The 18539-nt window shown below is 40.4% G+C and overlaps 1 protein-coding gene across 10 annotated transcripts in view; it reads right to left on the bottom strand.

Annotated features, from left to right (window-relative positions):
- Nucleotides 1–18539, bottom strand: part of Trim9 (tripartite motif containing 9) — a 104387-nt gene that overhangs the window by 32394 nt on the left and 53454 nt on the right. For all 10 annotated transcript variants that reach the window (XM_074067990.1, XM_074067991.1, XM_074067994.1 and 7 more), the window contains exons 3-5: nucleotides 17312–17434; nucleotides 4009–4119; nucleotides 2797–2950 (exon numbers count right to left, since the gene is read on the bottom strand). In XM_074067990.1, the coding sequence (XP_073924091.1) occupies nucleotides 2797–2950; nucleotides 4009–4119; nucleotides 17312–17434 (388 nt within the window). The remainder of the gene's footprint in view (nucleotides 1–2796; nucleotides 2951–4008; nucleotides 4120–17311; nucleotides 17435–18539) is intronic.

The raw sequence follows: 18539 nt of genomic DNA, 5'->3' as shown, positions 1-18539 counted from the left end.
AAAACAACAGCAGTCCTGCCTTCTTCAATATCCACAACAGCAGCAACAACAAAAAGGGCATCTATGATGAGATTTAAAAACCAGAGAGATGCTTGCTAAAATTCTGACTTAACAAGTAAACAAACATGTTAGTTATTATTGAGTCATAACTTTAAATGCATACTTTAACTTTGAAAATATTTTAACTTCCTGCTATAATCCACTTAGGACAAATAGGAAAACACACTGTTACTTTCAGATGGTCAGATTATATTATCACCATTCCAAATGTTACTTAATTTTAACCATTTGTACAGGATTTAGGATGCAGTGTCTTGGGATATTTTTATTGACAACTTGTGAAAGTTCAGTTCATTAATGACTAAAAATTTCTTAAAAAAAAAAGAAAAGACTAAAACTATGCTAGGAACAGTTGTACATGTGTTAACAGAGATTTCAGAGGTCAGTAGCCAATTTTCACTACAGCCAACCAAGTTCTATTGCATCGTGACCTTTGACTTTTTCTATGACAGGTAAAAATTATTCAGATTCTAAAGAGGACTGGGCTCTCACTGAACTAACTACACTTAATGAGCACAAAGCAAAGCATACAAATTAACAATGCTGAGTGATAATAAACAGAAGTAAATTATATTGAGATAAAGTATAAATGGACAATGGAATAATCCACTCACACTAAATGGACTGTTATATTAATTTCATAAAAAATTGCTCTGGATCTTCTGTGTCTCAGGTAAATAGCTGATGTGAGGGTGTTCTATATTTTGGCACACATAGGTGTGTCCACTCTTAACTTCTGTGTGCATACTAAGTGGTCAGGTGACAGTGCTTTGGGATTGTGGTTTGTGATGCCAGGCACATGGACCTGCAGTCCTCTTATCAGCTGATGGGCTGGTTCACTCCAATATAATTGTTAGCCATACCACCAACTGGCTTGGATTCCACCATGGGCAGATGGTCAGTGGATAGATCTCAGAAGGGCAGTCAGCTGATCAAAGCATTTCAAGCCCCCAAGGCCTCTACTCTTTCACTGCCCCCTCCTCCTGCTCCTGCACCAAGGCTAATTGGGTCAGTTCATTTTTTTTCTCTTCCACCAAAAGCCTTTTTTTGTTGCTCTTTTGGGACATATTTTCTCCTCCAAGCTACTTGTGACATAGCTTTTTCAGTGATTTTATTCCATTGAAAGAATTGGGGACATGGAGAGGCTGGAGGGGGATTTACCTGGGGTTCTATATTCTACCAGGGATGGATTTAAATATCAGGCTACTATGTGTATGTTAAAGAAAATTTTTAAACAGCAAGAAAGAATTGCTGCATTCAATTAAGTACATGAAAGAATTTCAGATATTTCTCAAAGAACTTTCATAGGAAGGCACTAGTTCATAGCATGAACTGAAAGTTGTACAAGAGTGTTCTGCATCCACGCCCTGGGTGTGACCCCTGACCTCACCACTTGCTAGCTGTGTGACCCAGGCAGGTAACTCAGGCTTCCACGCCTCAGTATCCTCAGCTGACTACCACGGCTGTGGGAGGAGAAGGAGGCAACACACGTAAAACTGTATGTGGAAAGAATGTCTTTCTTGCTAGCACTCAATAAATGCCAAGTATTACTTGTTACTGTAAGAGAACATTTTAATTTATCATCTATACACCATCTCAAAAATTGGTTAAGGCCTCTTCTCAAAGCTGTAACTGTTAAAAAATGAGAAAATTGAAAATACATGACAGCAAAATCTATTAAGAGGATGAGAGAAGTACATATAGAGAAGAATATAACCATGTGACGTGAGCCCTAACAGACAGCCCTAAAACCTGTTAGGTTATGTAATCTACTGTCCAGAAAAAGGAAGCAGAGAGATTTTTCCTAAGAAACCAAAATTTTAAACCACTGAATTCTAAGAGTCATTTATTTCATGGATGCTTATGTTTCAAGGAGCAAATCTATTCCTTCAGTTTTAAAAAAGATGAGAATGATAAAATGGGGAACAGATTAATAGTAGTTAGGGGTTAGGGATGGTGGAGGAGAAGGGTAACATTGTGGTGATGGAATAAGTTTTTTTTTTAATCTTCCTTCAAATGTATGTTTCAAAATCAAAAGTTTAAAATAAAAAATATTCTTCAAATGGATATAGCTTATACTGCTATAAAAATATAGTTGCATAGTTGACTTGAGTTTTTAATTTTTCTTTGAAACAGTAATTTTCCTTAAAATAATTTTAAGTACTTGTACTTCCCTTTATTCCCCACCCCCAAATCTCAAAGCGACCTTGCCATATCCGTTAGTTACATAAACTAACTTTAAAGCTTATTTCAAGTTTGCCTTTCCTTTCTGGCTTGTATTTTCTTGCCAGTATGGGCAGGCTGGCTGTGAGCTTCTCAAATTCCTACTAATCATTCCCACCTGTTTATTCATTATCTATATCCAGGTGGAAGTAGTCATTTCAACTCTGGGGTCCCCTCATTTATATCACTATTTCTGGGTTACTTCCTGTAACAAGGTTTTATTTATCTGCAGTGATGTTGTCTCTTTCTTCTTTCCTCTTTTCATGTCGGCTGCTCTTTGTTAGTGAGCAAGTGAAATCTCTAAGGCTGTCAGAATCAGCTATTGAGTTTATTTGAATTTATCTGACATGTTCAGAGGTAGATTACACAGCCACAAGGAGTCATTTTCATTACCTAGTAAGATGGGAGCCACCCAGAATTTTATGGCAATCACCATAGCGGTACTAATCCTGCTTCAAGTCCCAGCATCTACTCAGGACATTGCTGTCTGAGTTGGGCCATGCAAGCACGTACCTTTCATCTGCACGAAGTCCAGCTGGTGAATGGATTGCAGTAGAGGGCTATTGTCCAGACTCAAGTCAAAGTCCGTGGTCATCCTGGGAGTGAGTGTGCCTTTCCCCCACTGATCCTCAGTCAGGTGCACTCTCCTTATGAGGGCATCCGAAATCTAATCACATCAAAAACCACAGCCTAAGAAATACAACACTACACTGGAACCACAGGCCTTGAGATGCACAACTTTCCAGCCTCAGTGGAGTTGATGGGATGGACTCTGTTGGTAAGAGGATGACCCACAATTTAAGAAATCTGAACACTTGTGTGAGTCAGAGGGAAGGGGCACTGTAAATAATTAGAGGGTGTTAATTGATCTAACAGACAAACCTGGATATATGGTCATGCTGTTTGTGACTGATCCTCTAAAAGCCAACAATTATAAAGAATGCTGCAACATACTGGCAACTAGTCAATCTTATAAGAACCAACAGATCTAAGCTTCTATTTTGATGTGTGGGTAGGCTACCAAGACTAGCTTAGAGAGGCTGTGTATGGAATTCCTTACAGTTTAAGCACACTATTTTTATGTGACTATCACTTTATTCTTTGGTGGAAGATTCTTTCATTACTTAATTAATTTTCCCTCTGTCATTCTGGGCCAGTTTAGTAGAATGTGAGTTGGAGGAGATCTATCCACATGTCCCTTACTGAAAGGTTACTTATTTTTATGATTAAAACTTAAATAAAATCCAGCTTACATCATAGCATTTCACTAAAACAACACTGAAAATGAAAAACACTGTTCAAGAAATCACTGACTTGCTGGCCAATTAGTAGGAAGTGACAAGAAAGTAGAAACCTTGCACACTCAGATGTTTCTGGCCAACAAAATTATCCAACAGCTGGTAAAGGAAAAGGCCTAATTCTCAGGCATGGCAATGCTCTACTTTGGAAGAACTTACAGGGAGTAATGTTTTCATGATTAAACACAAGAATAAAAATAACCACCCACCTACCCCCGCCCCTAAACCCACAATGCATTTCTCAGTCAGCACATGGTGGCAGAGACTTCTAGGAAGTCAGTGGAGTACATTTAGCAGGTACTTGCACACGTCCTACAGTGTTCTGTTATTGAGGACCCATGCTCAGCCAACGCTGCTGGGTGTCCTACCTATGTATCCTGCACTCAGTCCCATGGAACATCTGGAATCTGCCACTGAAGCTACTTACCTGCAAAAAGCCACTAGGATCATTTTCCTTAATCACCTCCAAGCAGTATTCCATGAGACCAGTGGTCTGGCGCAATTTCACTGTGCAGTGAGAGATCTGATCTCGAACGACCTAGGATTGATGAGAGAAGAAAATGGTCCAAAATGGTGGAAGACAGAGGAAAAGCAAACTGGGACTTTGGAAAGCATCTTCAAACCAAAATCCAAGAGCATCACAGAAATGGAACTCAGTTTACAAGAATACTTTGTGGCAATGTCTGCATGGACAGTGGCTCTGGAAGACAGATTGAATGAGGTTCTTACAGGAAACTGGAAACAACAGGACCCACCAGAAGGAGCACAGAGGTTGGAACCCTGTGAATCTAGTGACCTTCACACACCAAGGTTCACCCTCCATGGCATCTCCTTGCCACTGTCTGGGAAGCTGACTCTCCTGTGAGCTGCTGAGGTCACAAGGCCTCTGTGAGGGGCTGCTGTATAACACACACTATGATCCACTTTCCCATTCCTTTCGAGAGAGCAGACATCACCATCTGAACCCCAGCACACTGGTGGGGTTCACTTTTTTGGGGTGGGTGGTGGGGGGACAGGTGTGGTTTGTGAGAGACAATGAGATGATGTGAACAATAACTTGGGGAAAGAAAATAGAATGAAGTTTGTGAATAACCTACTTAGAGTCATTGCCCTCTTTTTGGAAAACACTTTTAAAGGCTGCCCTATTTGTCAAGCTGTGAGGCTGCTTTAACCTAGATAGGCAACTGTCCAAGCATACAGTTTCTGCCTCTAAGAAGTTGTCTTTGCCCAGTGACAAACTCATGACAATCCTTGAAAAGTTTCTTCCTTTAGGGGTGTTTGTCTTCCTGACCTCTGCTAAGTGATCTGAATGCTGAGTGGCTTTTGAAACAGAACTGAACATGGAGTTACTGAGAACCTTAATCATGTGCTTTTTTGATATTTATACTTCTTTGCAAAAGCCTTAAAATCTCCAGAACTTTGGATTTTATGGATAATTACTAAAAAAGATGTTAATAATAATTATTAAAAACTTCCTTGTTCCTTCCTTTCATTTTTCATTATAAATTCATATTGCATTAAAAATGATTACATCTGATTTCCAAAACAATTGGGAAATAGATGAAAACAAAGTAAATAACCTCACCATTCTAATGGAAAAGTTTAAAGCACATTGGTTTTTCAATTTAGTTTTTTTTTTTTTCTGGAACCAAATTTATTTATAGTTGCAATCATAGTACATGACAGTTTTACCCCCCAATTTAATACAATACCATAGGCATTTTCATCTTTCTACATCTTTCTACCATCAATAAAACCTTTTAGCTACATAAATATCCCATTGAGGGTGTAGTCATCATTTATTTAATCATTCTTTGTTCTTCCATTTTTTGGACATTTCACTTCTTCCTAATTTTTTGACAATTTGTTCACTCATTGTTTCTGTGTATTGTTTTTACTTTTTATTGTGGTAAAACATATATAACATAAAAATTTCTAGCTTAGCCATTTTAAATGTACAGTTCTGTAGCATTAAGTACATTTGCATTGCTGTGTAACCATCAACACAATTCATCTGCAGATATTTTCTGTTTTCCCAAATTGAAATTCTATAGCCATTAAATACTAGCTCTGCATTCCCTTCCTCCCAGCCTCTGGCACCCACCACTCTACTTGTCTCTATGAATCTCAGAAGGCAGGAATCTCATATAAGTGGAATTGTTCAGCAATTTGTTCTTTTGTGACTGGCTAATTTCACTTAGTATAATGTTTTTAAGGTTCATCTATGTTGTATCATGTATCAAAATTTCTGTCTTTTTAAGACCGAAAAATATTCTAATATATGCATTAACCATATTTTATTTATCCATCCATAGAGGGTTGGGTTGTTTCCATGTTTTGGCTGTTGTGACTAACCATGTTATGATCAAGGATGAACAAACACCTAAATGACTCTTGGCTTCTGCTTCTTATGGATATCCACTCTGAAGTGGAATTACTGGATCATATGGTAATTTTATGTTAATTTTTTGTAGACTCACCATACTGTTTTCCACAGCAGATGTAGCATTGTATACTCCCACAGCAATGCATACGAATTCCAGTTTCCCAACATCCCATCAATACTTACTATTTCTGTTTGTTGTGTATGTGTGTGTGTGTGTGTGTTTAACATAACAGCTATCCTAACAGGAAAAAGGCAGTGTATCATTGTGGTTTGATTTGCATTTCTGTAAGGGCTAACAATATTGAGCATTTTTTCATATGTTTATGGGTTTTTTTGGGGGGAACACTGGGGTTTGAATTCAGGGCCTCATGCTTGCTAGGCAGGCGTTCATACTGCATGAGCCACACCTCCAAGCCCATTTTTGTGTGTGTGTGTGTGTGAGATGGGCATTTTCGAGATTGGGTCTCACTATTTGCCCTGGGCTGGCTTCGAACTGCAATCTTCCTGATAGCTAGGATTATAGGGCTGAGCCACTGGCACCTGGCCTTATTAATCATTTGTACATCTTCTTTGGGGACAAGACTATTCAAGTCCTTGCCTATATTTTAATTGTTGTTGTTTTTATTGAGTTATAGGAGTTTTTTATATATTCTGGATATCAATTGTTTATCAGATACATGATTTGTAAATTTTTCCTCCTGTTTTATGGGTTGCTTTTTCATTCCTTTGATGGTGACCATTGAGGCATAAATATTTTTCATTTTGAGAAGATTTTTTTTTCTTTTGTTGTTTATGCTTTTGATGCCATATCTAAGAAACCATTGCCAAAGCTCTTCCCCTTCGTTTTCTTCTAAAAGTCTTATAATTTTAGATATTATATTTAGGGCTTTGATCTATTTCGAATCAGTTTTTATATACCAGTTAGGTAGGTGTCTAACTTCATTTTTCCCTGTGTGAATACCCAGTTTTCCCTACCCCGTTTGTTGAAAAGACTGTCTTTCTCCCTGTTGAACGATCTGTTGCCTTTGTGGAAGATCATTTGGCCATATATGCAGGAATTTATTTCAGGGCTATCCTATTCCAGTGGCTTATATGTCTCTCTTCATCTAGCAACACACAGTTTTGACACTGTAGCTTTGTGCTAAGTTTTGAAGACAGAAAGTATGAACACTCTAACTTTGTCCTTTTTCAAGACTGTCTGGCTATTTGAGTCTTTTAATTTTCTGACAGGTGATTTGGTATTGCTTTTTAATTTTAGTAAGAATCAAAATGAAGACTAAAATGCAGGACCTAGAAAAGCTATCATAATTGGTAAAAGAAACTAATTTTGATATGAAGATTATCTTTATAATTTTTCTTGGGGAGGGAGCAAATTAAAATCCACTAGTTAATTTATTTCCTTCTCATACCCAACACATTCCTGACAACCACCACCACCACCTGTTGGTGTGGGATCAAGGAATACAAGTTACTTTATTTTTTACTTGAAAATAAACAAGAAGGCGAGGTTTCTGCTTCTTGGGGGTAAGAATTCCAAAACTGTTCCTTAAGTAAAACATTTAAGGGTTCAAGACAGGTGACCATCAGCTAATACACTACTTCCCTCTGCTATCTGAGGCTTAATTCACCTGTTCTAAGAAGATGTTTTTATTTTATAATTCAGTAGGCAGTGCATTCCTTCTGCCAGGAACAGAAAGTTTAGCAATCACCATTTCATTGTACAATTGGCACCTGCTCTGTGACTACTGGTCCTGAAAGTCAAGTAACAAACACAGACCAGACCTGAACACAGTAACCCAAAGAGAGTCTGCTTTTGGAGACAAAACTGACTGAATTGTGTTCACTTTCTGGAGGATAATTTTATGACACACACATACTAAAATAAATTCATTCCTTGGTCCCCATAAAATTCTATGCATCTGTAGACTTCCTTCTCAGGCAAGGTGGACTTGGTGCTGAAGTTGCTGTCTGAATGTGGGGTTCTCTGTCCACTCTTGAGAAGCTTTATTGTTGCTCTGCCAGAGTCAGTGAGTTTCAGCAGGGCCAGACATTGGCTGTTCTATTCTAGGCTCTAGTTTCTGGGGAGGACTCAGTATTTCCCCAATTCTGACTCTCAACTACCACCGTTGCTAGGACTGATTTTGCTCTGTTGCTTTACATTTTAATCAGCCATTCCACAATGGTTGCAACAGCCTGTGATAACAATCACCGCTGAAATTAAGGCGTTCTCAGAGAAACAGCTTCGAGAGCATTGTAATTGATTTTTAGTTTCTGAACTATTGAGCAAGATTTCTAACCTTATGGAAATCAGTTAGATAAGTATCCTGTTTAAGAGTTTAAACATTTTCTCTGGTTGAGAGTCTTTTATTGGCTCTTTTACCGGCTATCTTCTTCAAACTGTAGTATTCATACCACTTCTAATTATTATTTCTTTTTGCACTTGGGTTTTTATGGAAATCAGTTCCTACAAAGCCAGGCCATGTCACTTTATTCCTTGAATTAAACAGTCTGCTTTGGCTTTGGTGCCCCAGAGAGATCGCTGGCACCACATTTGCAGCTGGCAGGACTCAAGAGTTCTTTTTCTTAGGAACTGCACAAGTTGAAGGAATGACACAAATAGGTACCAGGAGAACAGACTTCCTGCTTTCATCTGCACTGAAGCCTACACCAGTTCCCACGGGACAGTGAATTAATCTGTAGTCTATAATTTCAGAGAACACTTTCACAGTTCTGTCAGCAGAGCTGCCATCTGTTCTGGATGTCACATGCCCAATGATCATTTGAATAGTTTTATTTTGTTAAGTGGCAAACTTATAAAGATCACTTCTTTATAAGGACATGACACTTCTTGGGTGAAGACATGACACTGACATTCATTTGAAGAACACTCTTTGAATGGACTGCTGTGTCCTTTTGAATTCTCAGACTTTTTCAGCACCACTGAGAAACTCAGGGAAGTGTAGATTTGCTGTCTGTCCACACTAATGTTCACCTCCTACAGCCAATCTCCTTCCTCCATTCAGTTCATGTGACACAAAGAAAAGCAAGATCTGATGTTAATTAAAAGGAACTTCACGATTTTATTCAACTATGCCCTTGCCTACTTTTCCCATCTTCATTTACCTCTTCATTTCACATGTGGCTCTTTAAATTTTTTCTTTCTTCTTTTGAATAAACACTTACCACAATACTCCCCCATTATGGGATCTGGAGGTTTACTTACAACACTTCATTGTTCTAAATAAACGCTGACATCCTCTCTCCTATTTTAAACAATTGTTTCCTAAACAGAATCTATGCTTTTCTATCAGTTTAAAACAATTTCCCCTAAGCATAAGATAATACTTTAATTTTTTAAAATTTGCTTGTTTAAAGCATATGTACCTTTTTAAAAAATTTTTATTTTATTCATATGTGTATACAATGTTTGGGTCATTTCTCCCCCTCTTCCAACCCCCTCCCTCACCCCCCCCGCCCCCTCCTTCTCCCCCTCTACCCCCTTGCAACCCGGCAGAAACTATTTTGCCCTTATCTCTAATTTTGTTGAAGAGAGTATAAGCAATAATAGGAAGGAACAAGGGTTTTTGCTGGTTGAGATAAGGATAGCTATACAGGGCATTGACTCACATTAATTTCCTGTGCGTGTGTGTTACCTTCTAGGTTAATTCTTTTTGATCTAACCTTTTCTCTAGTTCCTGTTCCCCTTTTCCTATTGGCCTCAGTTGCTTTAAGGTATCTGCTTTAGTTTCTCTGCGTTAAGGGCAACAAATGCTAGCTAGTTTTTTGGGTGTCTTACCTATCCTCACCCCTTCCTGTGTGCTCTCGCTTTATCATGTGCTCAAAGTCCAGTCCCCTTGTTGAAGCACATGTACTTTTAAGATAGATGCTTGAAGGATTTGTTCCTCACAGGCTTTGTTGGTCAGTGGGCAAGTTTCTTAGTGTTCCACCATGTTCTGAAGCATTATAACCAACCGATGACGTGTGACTTAAAGGTGAAGTTCTTTGGCTGTTAGATTCACTTGGTAAAATAAAAAATTCTGTTTTTGAGTACAATGTTATCTGATACCATATTGTTGCCTTCACTGAAATTTAGAGGTATTTAAATGAAAAAAGAGCATTATAAGTTTCTCATATGCAGTAAAATATTTCCCCCTTTCTCTTGCTACTACCCTCTGCATGAGTGTTTTAATTTACCCATGTTGGCAACTAAAATTATTTCAAAGACAAGCTTGAGTTTTCAATCAAGAAAAAGACCCGGTAGGCCTATTAAATAAGCAAAACACGCACCTGCTTTGAAGAAGGATCGAGATTTTAGCAGTAAAGCTGTGAAATTTCTATTTCAGAAGTGTGAATGCCACCAACAATCTGATCAATAAACACTGAGTGCAATATGCAAAGCATGGGTTTGTGTATGAAAGTTGGTATCTTTGTACAGAGAAGGTAATGAAGAAAGAAATACAAGCCGTTGGAGAGAGGCCCATATTGGTACATTCCACCCACACAGAACACTTACCATTGATGGTGAGCTGCAATTAAAGCGATACAATACGGTGTTTTGTGAGATGTGAGATGCAGTGAGTTCCTAGAGGATTATTCCATCACCTGCACAGCATGAGTTAGGTGCCTTGTAGAGGCAAGGAGTGCCACTCACGTCTAGGTGCAGGCGAAGGACATTAGACCTTCTAAGACTGTCCTTCACTGGCATTGCCAGAGTGAGCTGGGAGTGCTTCCTAATCTGAGGGAGCCCCACCTGTGTTTGGTGGCCTCCTAGTGATTCCCTGGGGACCCTGGGCACTCACACAGACTTCGTGACCTTCGCTCTCATATGGTGGGAAGCAGAGGACCATAGAATTTGCCACATGAAATTCTAAAAGGAATTCCTCATTAATGATGGGCTTCCATCAGACATGATTGTGGTTGCATTATTAGCGTTGGTCTCTACTCCCTTCTGCTGATGCAGTTGAGGGCTTCAAGTTGTTCTAGGTACCTGTTTTTCTAAATGTCTTTATTTCTACTGGCCTAGCCTAATTGTTTGCCATTAGCTTTATTGGGATTGGGGTGATGACTGGCTTGACTTAGTTACTTTGTTTTGCTAGCAACGGCTGTAGCCAAATCATATCTAATTATTTAAAAATTCTTTGTGAGCTTGGGAAGGTTTTTCTCTCTCTCATCCCTGAATCAAAGGGTTAGCTACCTTCTAGGATGCCATGAGAAAATTAGTAAGTAGTTTTCCAAGCCAATAATGTTCATAATAGAAATTAGCTCACTTAATGATATGGTCACATAATTATTTGCAAACATAGTGAGAACATAACAGGTGATACAGGGTAAGTAATAACAAAGATCATGATGAAAATAATGATAATAATCTGAACAAAACCCACAGGTACTCTAGGCCCCAGAATGAAACATTCTAAACATAGCTGAGGTTGGCACTTACAAATATGAAACCTCTGTAACTCTGTAAGCTTTATCATTATCCCTCAGCAGCCTCACAAAGTCATCTTGTTTTATGTCAAATTTACCAACCACACATAGAAATTAAAGACCAGACTTTTTTCCAGAATATTTGTGAATGACTAAGGGCCTCAGAGTCAAAAGGTAACCAGGAAGACACTTAATACCTCATACTACTCAATGTTTCAATTCATTCTCAATGTTGCAGAGAGAATATATTTAAGATGAGTTTAGAAGCTGGGTGCATTGGCTCAAGCCTGTAATCCCAGATACTTGGGAGGTGGAGATCAGGAGGATCATGGTTTAAGGCCAGCCTGCACAAAAAAGTTCCAGAGACCCCCATTCCAACTAATAAAAGCTGTGCATAGTATCACATGCCTGTCATCCCACCTAAGTGGGGAAGCACAAATAGGAGGAACACGGTTCAGGCTTGTTAGGACATAAAGCAAGATCCTATACAAAAACATACCTAAAGCAAAAAGGGCTGGGGTGTGCGTGGCTCAAGTAGTGGAGTGCTTGCTCAGCATGCACAAGACTGAGTTTAACCCTCAGTGCTGAAAAAAAAAAGATTTTAGTATCCTTTCAAATTCTCTATACAACATAAACAAAAATAATGTCCACATACTACTTTGAGCTTCTCCAAAGAAAGTGAGATATGTAAAGTTTCTGGAAAAAAAAAGTATAGATTTTGCTAATGACATATTTTAGTGTTGTCACAAATTCCCTATGAGGATGACAGAGAGGACTTTCAGGGCCTTCCTTAGCTGTGGGAGATCTGGGAAGGGTATTGTTAACACCGTGTATGGGTGGGACCTGGGCTTCCATCTTACTCTACTAATCACCAGGATATCACCCAGCTAATTCCAAATCTGGGCTAGGTGGATTCCTTGGGAGGTCAAAAAGATTTTCTGTCTCCAGTACCCTTCTGATATTAGAAAAGAGATACGCAGTTTCAAGCATTTTTTCCGACCACAGAATTGAATTAACTGAAGTTTCAATTTCAAACACGATTCCTAGAATATGACCACGTCCACACATCTCACAGCCATTTTGCTTTTTTTTAAACTCTTTTGTTCTGGGGGAGGCAGTACTGGGGCTTGAACTCATGCCTCATAGGTCAGTGCTGGATCACTGAGCCATGCCTCCAGCCCTTATATTTTTATTTAGCTTTTACTAGCTCACTGAACTTTTGAACTGTTTCACAGAATGATTAATTATAATTCCAGGTCACTAAAGAATTCCTAAAATGTTTTGAGATAATAACACAATGCAATTAGGCATTGTGGATTATGGCAAATAAGCCCTTGGAAACTCTTCTTCAGTGTGTTTAATGAAACTTTATTTCCAGTCATTCTCTCAATGGTAATGATAATAATTAATACTTACGGAGTGCGGTGCTAAGTATTTTACAGTGCTCCATGAGGTGACAAAAGTACTACTTCTAGGTGTATTTTCCGCACAGATAAAAGAACTAAGCCATAGAATTTTCCCAAGTTAGAGGCCTCATAAATGACCCTGGTCTCTGTGACGAAGACTCTGCATTCCACCTGGACCACTTCCTCCCTCACCAGGGCCATGTCATCTGCTCAAGCTGTCAGTGCTCTCAAAGATGGACATGCACAGATTACCACGACTGTGGAAAGGCGCACTTGCTTTCCAGCATCTGCACCTTTTCAGTTGCTCAAGGAGAGGAAGTTGCCAGAAAAATGCACACACAATTCCCCTGTCAGCCGAGCAGCCCCGGGAAGACGTGGTCACCAGGAAGCGGACCTGAGACAACAAAGGCAGAAAGAAGTGCTGTGCTGGGCAAGGATGTCTATAAATGGCCAGTCTTTTCTCAGGACTCTCAGAAGCAACAAAAGTGACAAGAAAGAGAAAGGCAGGGACAAAAGGAGAGGGAATGAGCAGGGGAGGCCACTATCAGTAGTCATGCAGCAGCAGCAGCATTGATGGCTGTTTTTAGAAGCAGTGACAAATACCATCGGCTGGAAACAGCAGAGAAACAAATTGCTAGAGACAGAAGACAGAACAGCTTTGCTGCTGTGGGGGACAAGCAGCCACCTGTCTCTGTTTCTGCCATCCCTCAAGGTCTGGGACAGGAGCTCCAGCTAGGACAGGATGGAATGGGGGCGGCAGCTCCTCTGCCCAGTGGCCCCAGGGCATCAGCCTGCCCTGCAGTGGGCTCCCCTAGCACAGATGGAGTCCCAGCAATGTGTTAAAGCCATTCCTGTCTACACCCAAACTCATGGCATAGTCCATAGTTGATTTTTAACACTGTCCAGTCCTGCAGAGGTGGCACCAAGTTGGGAGTACTGGGAGCTTTTCATGCTTCTTTGCCATTCTCTGACATGGATCAATGATGCTTCTTCAATCTTGGATTCCCTCTTGCATCCATATTTCTGCCTTTCTGTCTTTCCCATATAGAAAAGCTGGAGTTCCAGTGGCCTTGTGACTTATCACAAAACGTTCACCATGTAACGTTGCCAGATAGAGTTTGCCATGTTTTATGAAAGAGATTCCATTGAGAAAAAGTTAAGTATTTATTGAAATGGATGCTCTTCTACTTAGTAGGGGAAACTCCAGCTGTCCAGTTCATTGTCCAAAGACATCTACAGTTTTATTTTACACAACTCTATGTGATTCCAATGAGTTTTTTCAGGATTGCTGTAACGATAAAATTCTGTATTTCTGAAAGGTAGTACATTGAAGGGTTGTAGTGATCACTCTTCTAGTGATGTTAGAGCAGAGGATGGAAACAGAAAACATCTATTGGTCCTCAGGACTAACTGGATGGAGCAAGCACATGGTGGTTAACACACACCTCCTACAGTTCAGGCCACTCTGATGCAGCTATGACTTTTAGCTGCAAGTAATTCTGTCCTTTTCACAACTTCTTTTTTTTTTTTTCTTTTATTATTCATATGTGCATACAAGGCTTGGTTCATTTCACAACTTCTAAGGCATTGACCACTTCTCTCCTGGAAGCTTGCTCTCTACCTGTGCTGGAGTCATTTGTGGTATGGCTTATCTCTTCTGAACTGTAAGCTCTATAAGGGCAAGGCTCATACTGAGTCACCTGTGTGTCCCTCCCCACCCTGCACTCCTGCCCAGCACTCAGCTCCTCATGGGTGTGCATTTGGTACAGGCTGACTGGGAGAAAGGATGAGGGAATGCCTGATCTCTGCATTGTTCAGAAGCAGGTGTGTAGATACAGAATGTGTTTTGAGGAGCTGCAAGTGGTGAGAAGGGCTACGGCTCAGATTCTGGTTTGGAAGCAGTGACAGATACCACTGTGGCTAGGCTACCAGCACTCAAATTCAGGTTCCCTGGACCAGTTCTTAATATCATGGTGCTATCACTATCTGTAGAAGGGGGATAGCAGTAATAATGACCTGATGGAGCTGTTGTGAGGAATACAGTTCATATAGTGTTGCCTGTGTCCACAAACTTTACAGCTATTAAATCATTAAAGGCAGGACTTGATCATCAAGGGTGCTCATCTGTGGTGCTCTGTGGGCAACTGCAGACTCACATGTTATAGAATTCACAGATTTTAATTCAGATAAATGGTGGTCAATCTTTGTTTAGACCTAACCAGAGTATCTTGGATGAAAATGTTACAGACTAGCGCCATTTTTCCACATTGTTACAGCTAAATCTATTAGATATCCACATGATAAACTTTCGGGAACTCTTTGTGCAAAAAGCATTAGTATCTTAAAGGCTTCCCTCAGATTCTGCTCACATGTTGTCATGAATCACAGTTTGGTAGCCCTTTAAGGAAGTCAAGAGCAAATAACTTGACACCAGGAGGCAGAGGCCTGGAAACTGATGAGCTGGGCAGAGATATGTAAGTAAAACTCCCCATCACTCAGCACTTTGTGGATTGTACATACACAGGCCATAGCAAGTGTCTCACTAGGAAAGCCCAAGGTCTTCTTATTCCCTTCAGTTCCTGTTCAAAGACTCCATGCAGCTGGGGTTGGTGTAGCATCCCTCAGGACCTTGACTTCACCCTAAGATGAACCTGAGGGACTCTTCTGCTTAGACCACCAGGAAATATGAATGGCCACTTTGCCAGGAGCTCTGGGATTGCTAGCTTTTGTTTGCTGGCCAAAAATAATAGGCTAAGGCTCTTTGAACACCTTTTTAAACCTAGGGTTTGTATTCTAATTTCAAGATATAGATATGCAATTTTCTTTACCCAGGAATCTGCAGTCCCTCTCTTTGTGCTATCAGGAGCCTCTCTATTGGGCTGACCACCAGGACCACCCAAAGGGCATGGCATAAGTGCCAGCTGGAGGTTAGATTGGCAAACTTCATCATAAGCCGAAAGGTGCATGAGCCCTTTCTGCCTTGGATGGATCTTGTTGTCAGAGCTCAGCCTCTTGCCTGTCTCAATTCCACGGGTCCCCACAGAGCAAAAGCCATGCAACTCACAGTCAGGGGAGAAAGGCTCATATCATCTCCTGACTCTGGGGAAGGAAGAAGCAGGTTGTAGATCTGGAATGTGTTTTGAAGAGCTGCAAGTAGTGAGAAGAGGAGGAAGCCTTAGAAGAGGAAGCTACAAGGTTGGGGCTTTGTTCACCTTTGGAGTGAACCAAGAAGCTTCCCTAGGGAAAGGTTTCTCTTTGTGATGCATGTGGCCTGGCTCCCTATCTTGAAAGCAGAGTTCTCTGGGACTCAGGGTCCTGGTATAAGGTTGGAGCAAGTCTGCTGCTCAGGTTGTGGCATTGCCAGTCTTGCTACAGGTTTTTTCCAGATCTCATGCTCCAGTTAGTAACTGTTTTCTTGCTCTCCTAACTATAAATTAGGTAGTGGCTCTGCTCAGAGCTTCCCTGCAATCAAGCTTTAGCTCCAAATCTTATAAACTATGTTTATCATTTCTTCATTCTTAAAACTCTTCCTTGTCTTACTTACTCTTTAGAAATCCTGTTCTCCAGCAAGGGAGCCTTCTCTCGTTCTATAGTAAACTGAGTCTCTTTCAGACCAGGTGGGTGGTCTCTACCATGTACTGGCCACTGACCCACCACTAGCTCCCCAGAGGTGTGTCCACTCACTATTGCCACTATTGAACTTCCTAATGCAGACTGCCTGATCAACAGACAGCCTTTCCTCAAACCCCACTTCTCCTGCTCTAATCCCAGGCCTACATTGCACAGCCTCCACATCCACTCTCTTGGCAGCCCCTCCAGCTTGCTGACCAGGTGGATAGCCCTCACTGACTGCCCACCAATGGATTCCTTTCTGCTCCACTCTTCCCATCCATCACCCTTGCCTCTCAGGTCTTGTTACCTGATCCAATGGGGACCAGATGGTCTGCAGGAGAACCAGTCTTGCCAATCTTAGAGTCCTTGACTTGTAATCAATTAATTTCACTTTGTAGTGACAAAAATTCATTCCGCTGTTCAACTGCAAAGCTCACTTCAGAAGTTAAGACAAATTTTACTTGCTTTCTAGAAAGTATAGATTTTGTTTTCCTATTCAAAAACAAAATTTTGCCTCTGTGTGGTGACCTTGTCCACCTTATCTAAAATTTCAACTTTTTACAAACATACCACATATCTTACTTACACTGTGGTTACTGTTTATCCCTCCTCATAGACTATAAGCCACACAAACACAGAGGTTTCGATTTATTTTATTATTCCTGCACCCAGAGTAGATCCTGGCCCAGAGGAGTCACTCAACAAACACTGGATAGGAAACTGAAGGCACGAGTGGTGAATGAAGGGATGTGCCTGTTCCTTTCTGACCAGACCACATGGCTGTGGACATTGTGCCTTCCTGTCCAGGACAGGGAATTTTTGCCCGCCTGCCATCTTGCCCATCATGGCTCTGGGAGACTGGCTCATGGGCTTTCTGCTCTGCCCAGTGCCACACTCACCTTCAGTTTGTGCTCATGCTCCTTGTTGACACGGGCCAGCAGCTGAGCCTTCCTTCTGTTGAGTGCGTCAATGAGGGCGTCACACTGGGCCACCAGACAGGCCTCAAACTCCACACTGTTTTCCTGTAGGAAAGAGCACATTTCTCAGACACAAGGTGCTGGGATCCCTGAGTGGCCAGAAAATCCAGAGCTCCCTGTTCTTCCTGCTGAAGATGATGGAAAGGAACTCTGTTCACAAAGCACATTTGGTATTTGAAAAATAGCTTGATAAGCTGCATTCTACAATGGTAGTGTTCTGCTGCAAATGCAGATGGAAAAGGATAAGCATTACCTAAGTTCGTTTTTATCAAAGGGAAACTGTCTCTATAGCTTGAGTTATGGTAAGTATACTAAAGCTTTAGCTAGCAGAGTGCACACGGGTTCCCTTAGGGGACCACATGGTGTCAGTTCTGTATGGCAGAAGGTAGCAACCAAGAGTAGTGGGTACAGTCATGGCAGGAGAGAAAGAATTATTAAATTCAATGGAAGAAGGAAGAAAGAGGATGACAGTGGCCTTTGATATCAAACAATAATCCTTAAGCAACAAAAGTTTATGAGCTATAAGAATAATGGGCAGACTTTCTTGTCCCCTTCAGGAAAGCAACAATATTTGTAACAGGCATTAGTTTACTGTAGACATCAGATATTAAGCAATAGCATGCAGGGGATGGGGGCTATGTGCTAATAAATGAACTAGAGTTCTCCATGATGTTTAAATTAAATGCTGAATACAAAATTTTTCCGTGATTTAAATACATACATGTCTTTCATTTAAGCAATTCTCTAAATTATAGGCATTTGTTAGATAAAATATTTTCAATAGTTATGAATACAATTTTGATTATTAAATCAAGACCTGAAAAAAAACAACTATAATTGATAGCAACTGAAAGCTAACTACTCACATTTACATTGCTGGCACTTAAAAAACAGTGCCCAATTGAGTAAACTCCAAATTTATGGGGGACTGTCAATGAAGGAACAACTTAACCTATCAAATTTTATTCCCAAAGGCATAAAGAACTGTGGCTCTTTATATAATAGTCCACAGATCTTTATTTGGCAACTTTTTCTCAAATACGAGGTCTTTGAATAAGGCATGCATTAGCAATTGGTTGAGCAATGACTCCTATGGATGCTAATTCTGGCTTTCATGGCAATGGCTTTCCAGTTCTCAGAGAAGGCCCTT

Source organism: Castor canadensis, chromosome 3 (genome assembly GCF_047511655.1).
Source record: "Castor canadensis chromosome 3, mCasCan1.hap1v2, whole genome shotgun sequence".
Taxonomy (NCBI): Eukaryota; Metazoa; Chordata; class Mammalia; order Rodentia; family Castoridae; genus Castor; species Castor canadensis.
The sequence above is the reverse complement of the archived record's forward strand: the minus strand, read 5'-3'. Positions and strand labels throughout refer to the sequence as shown.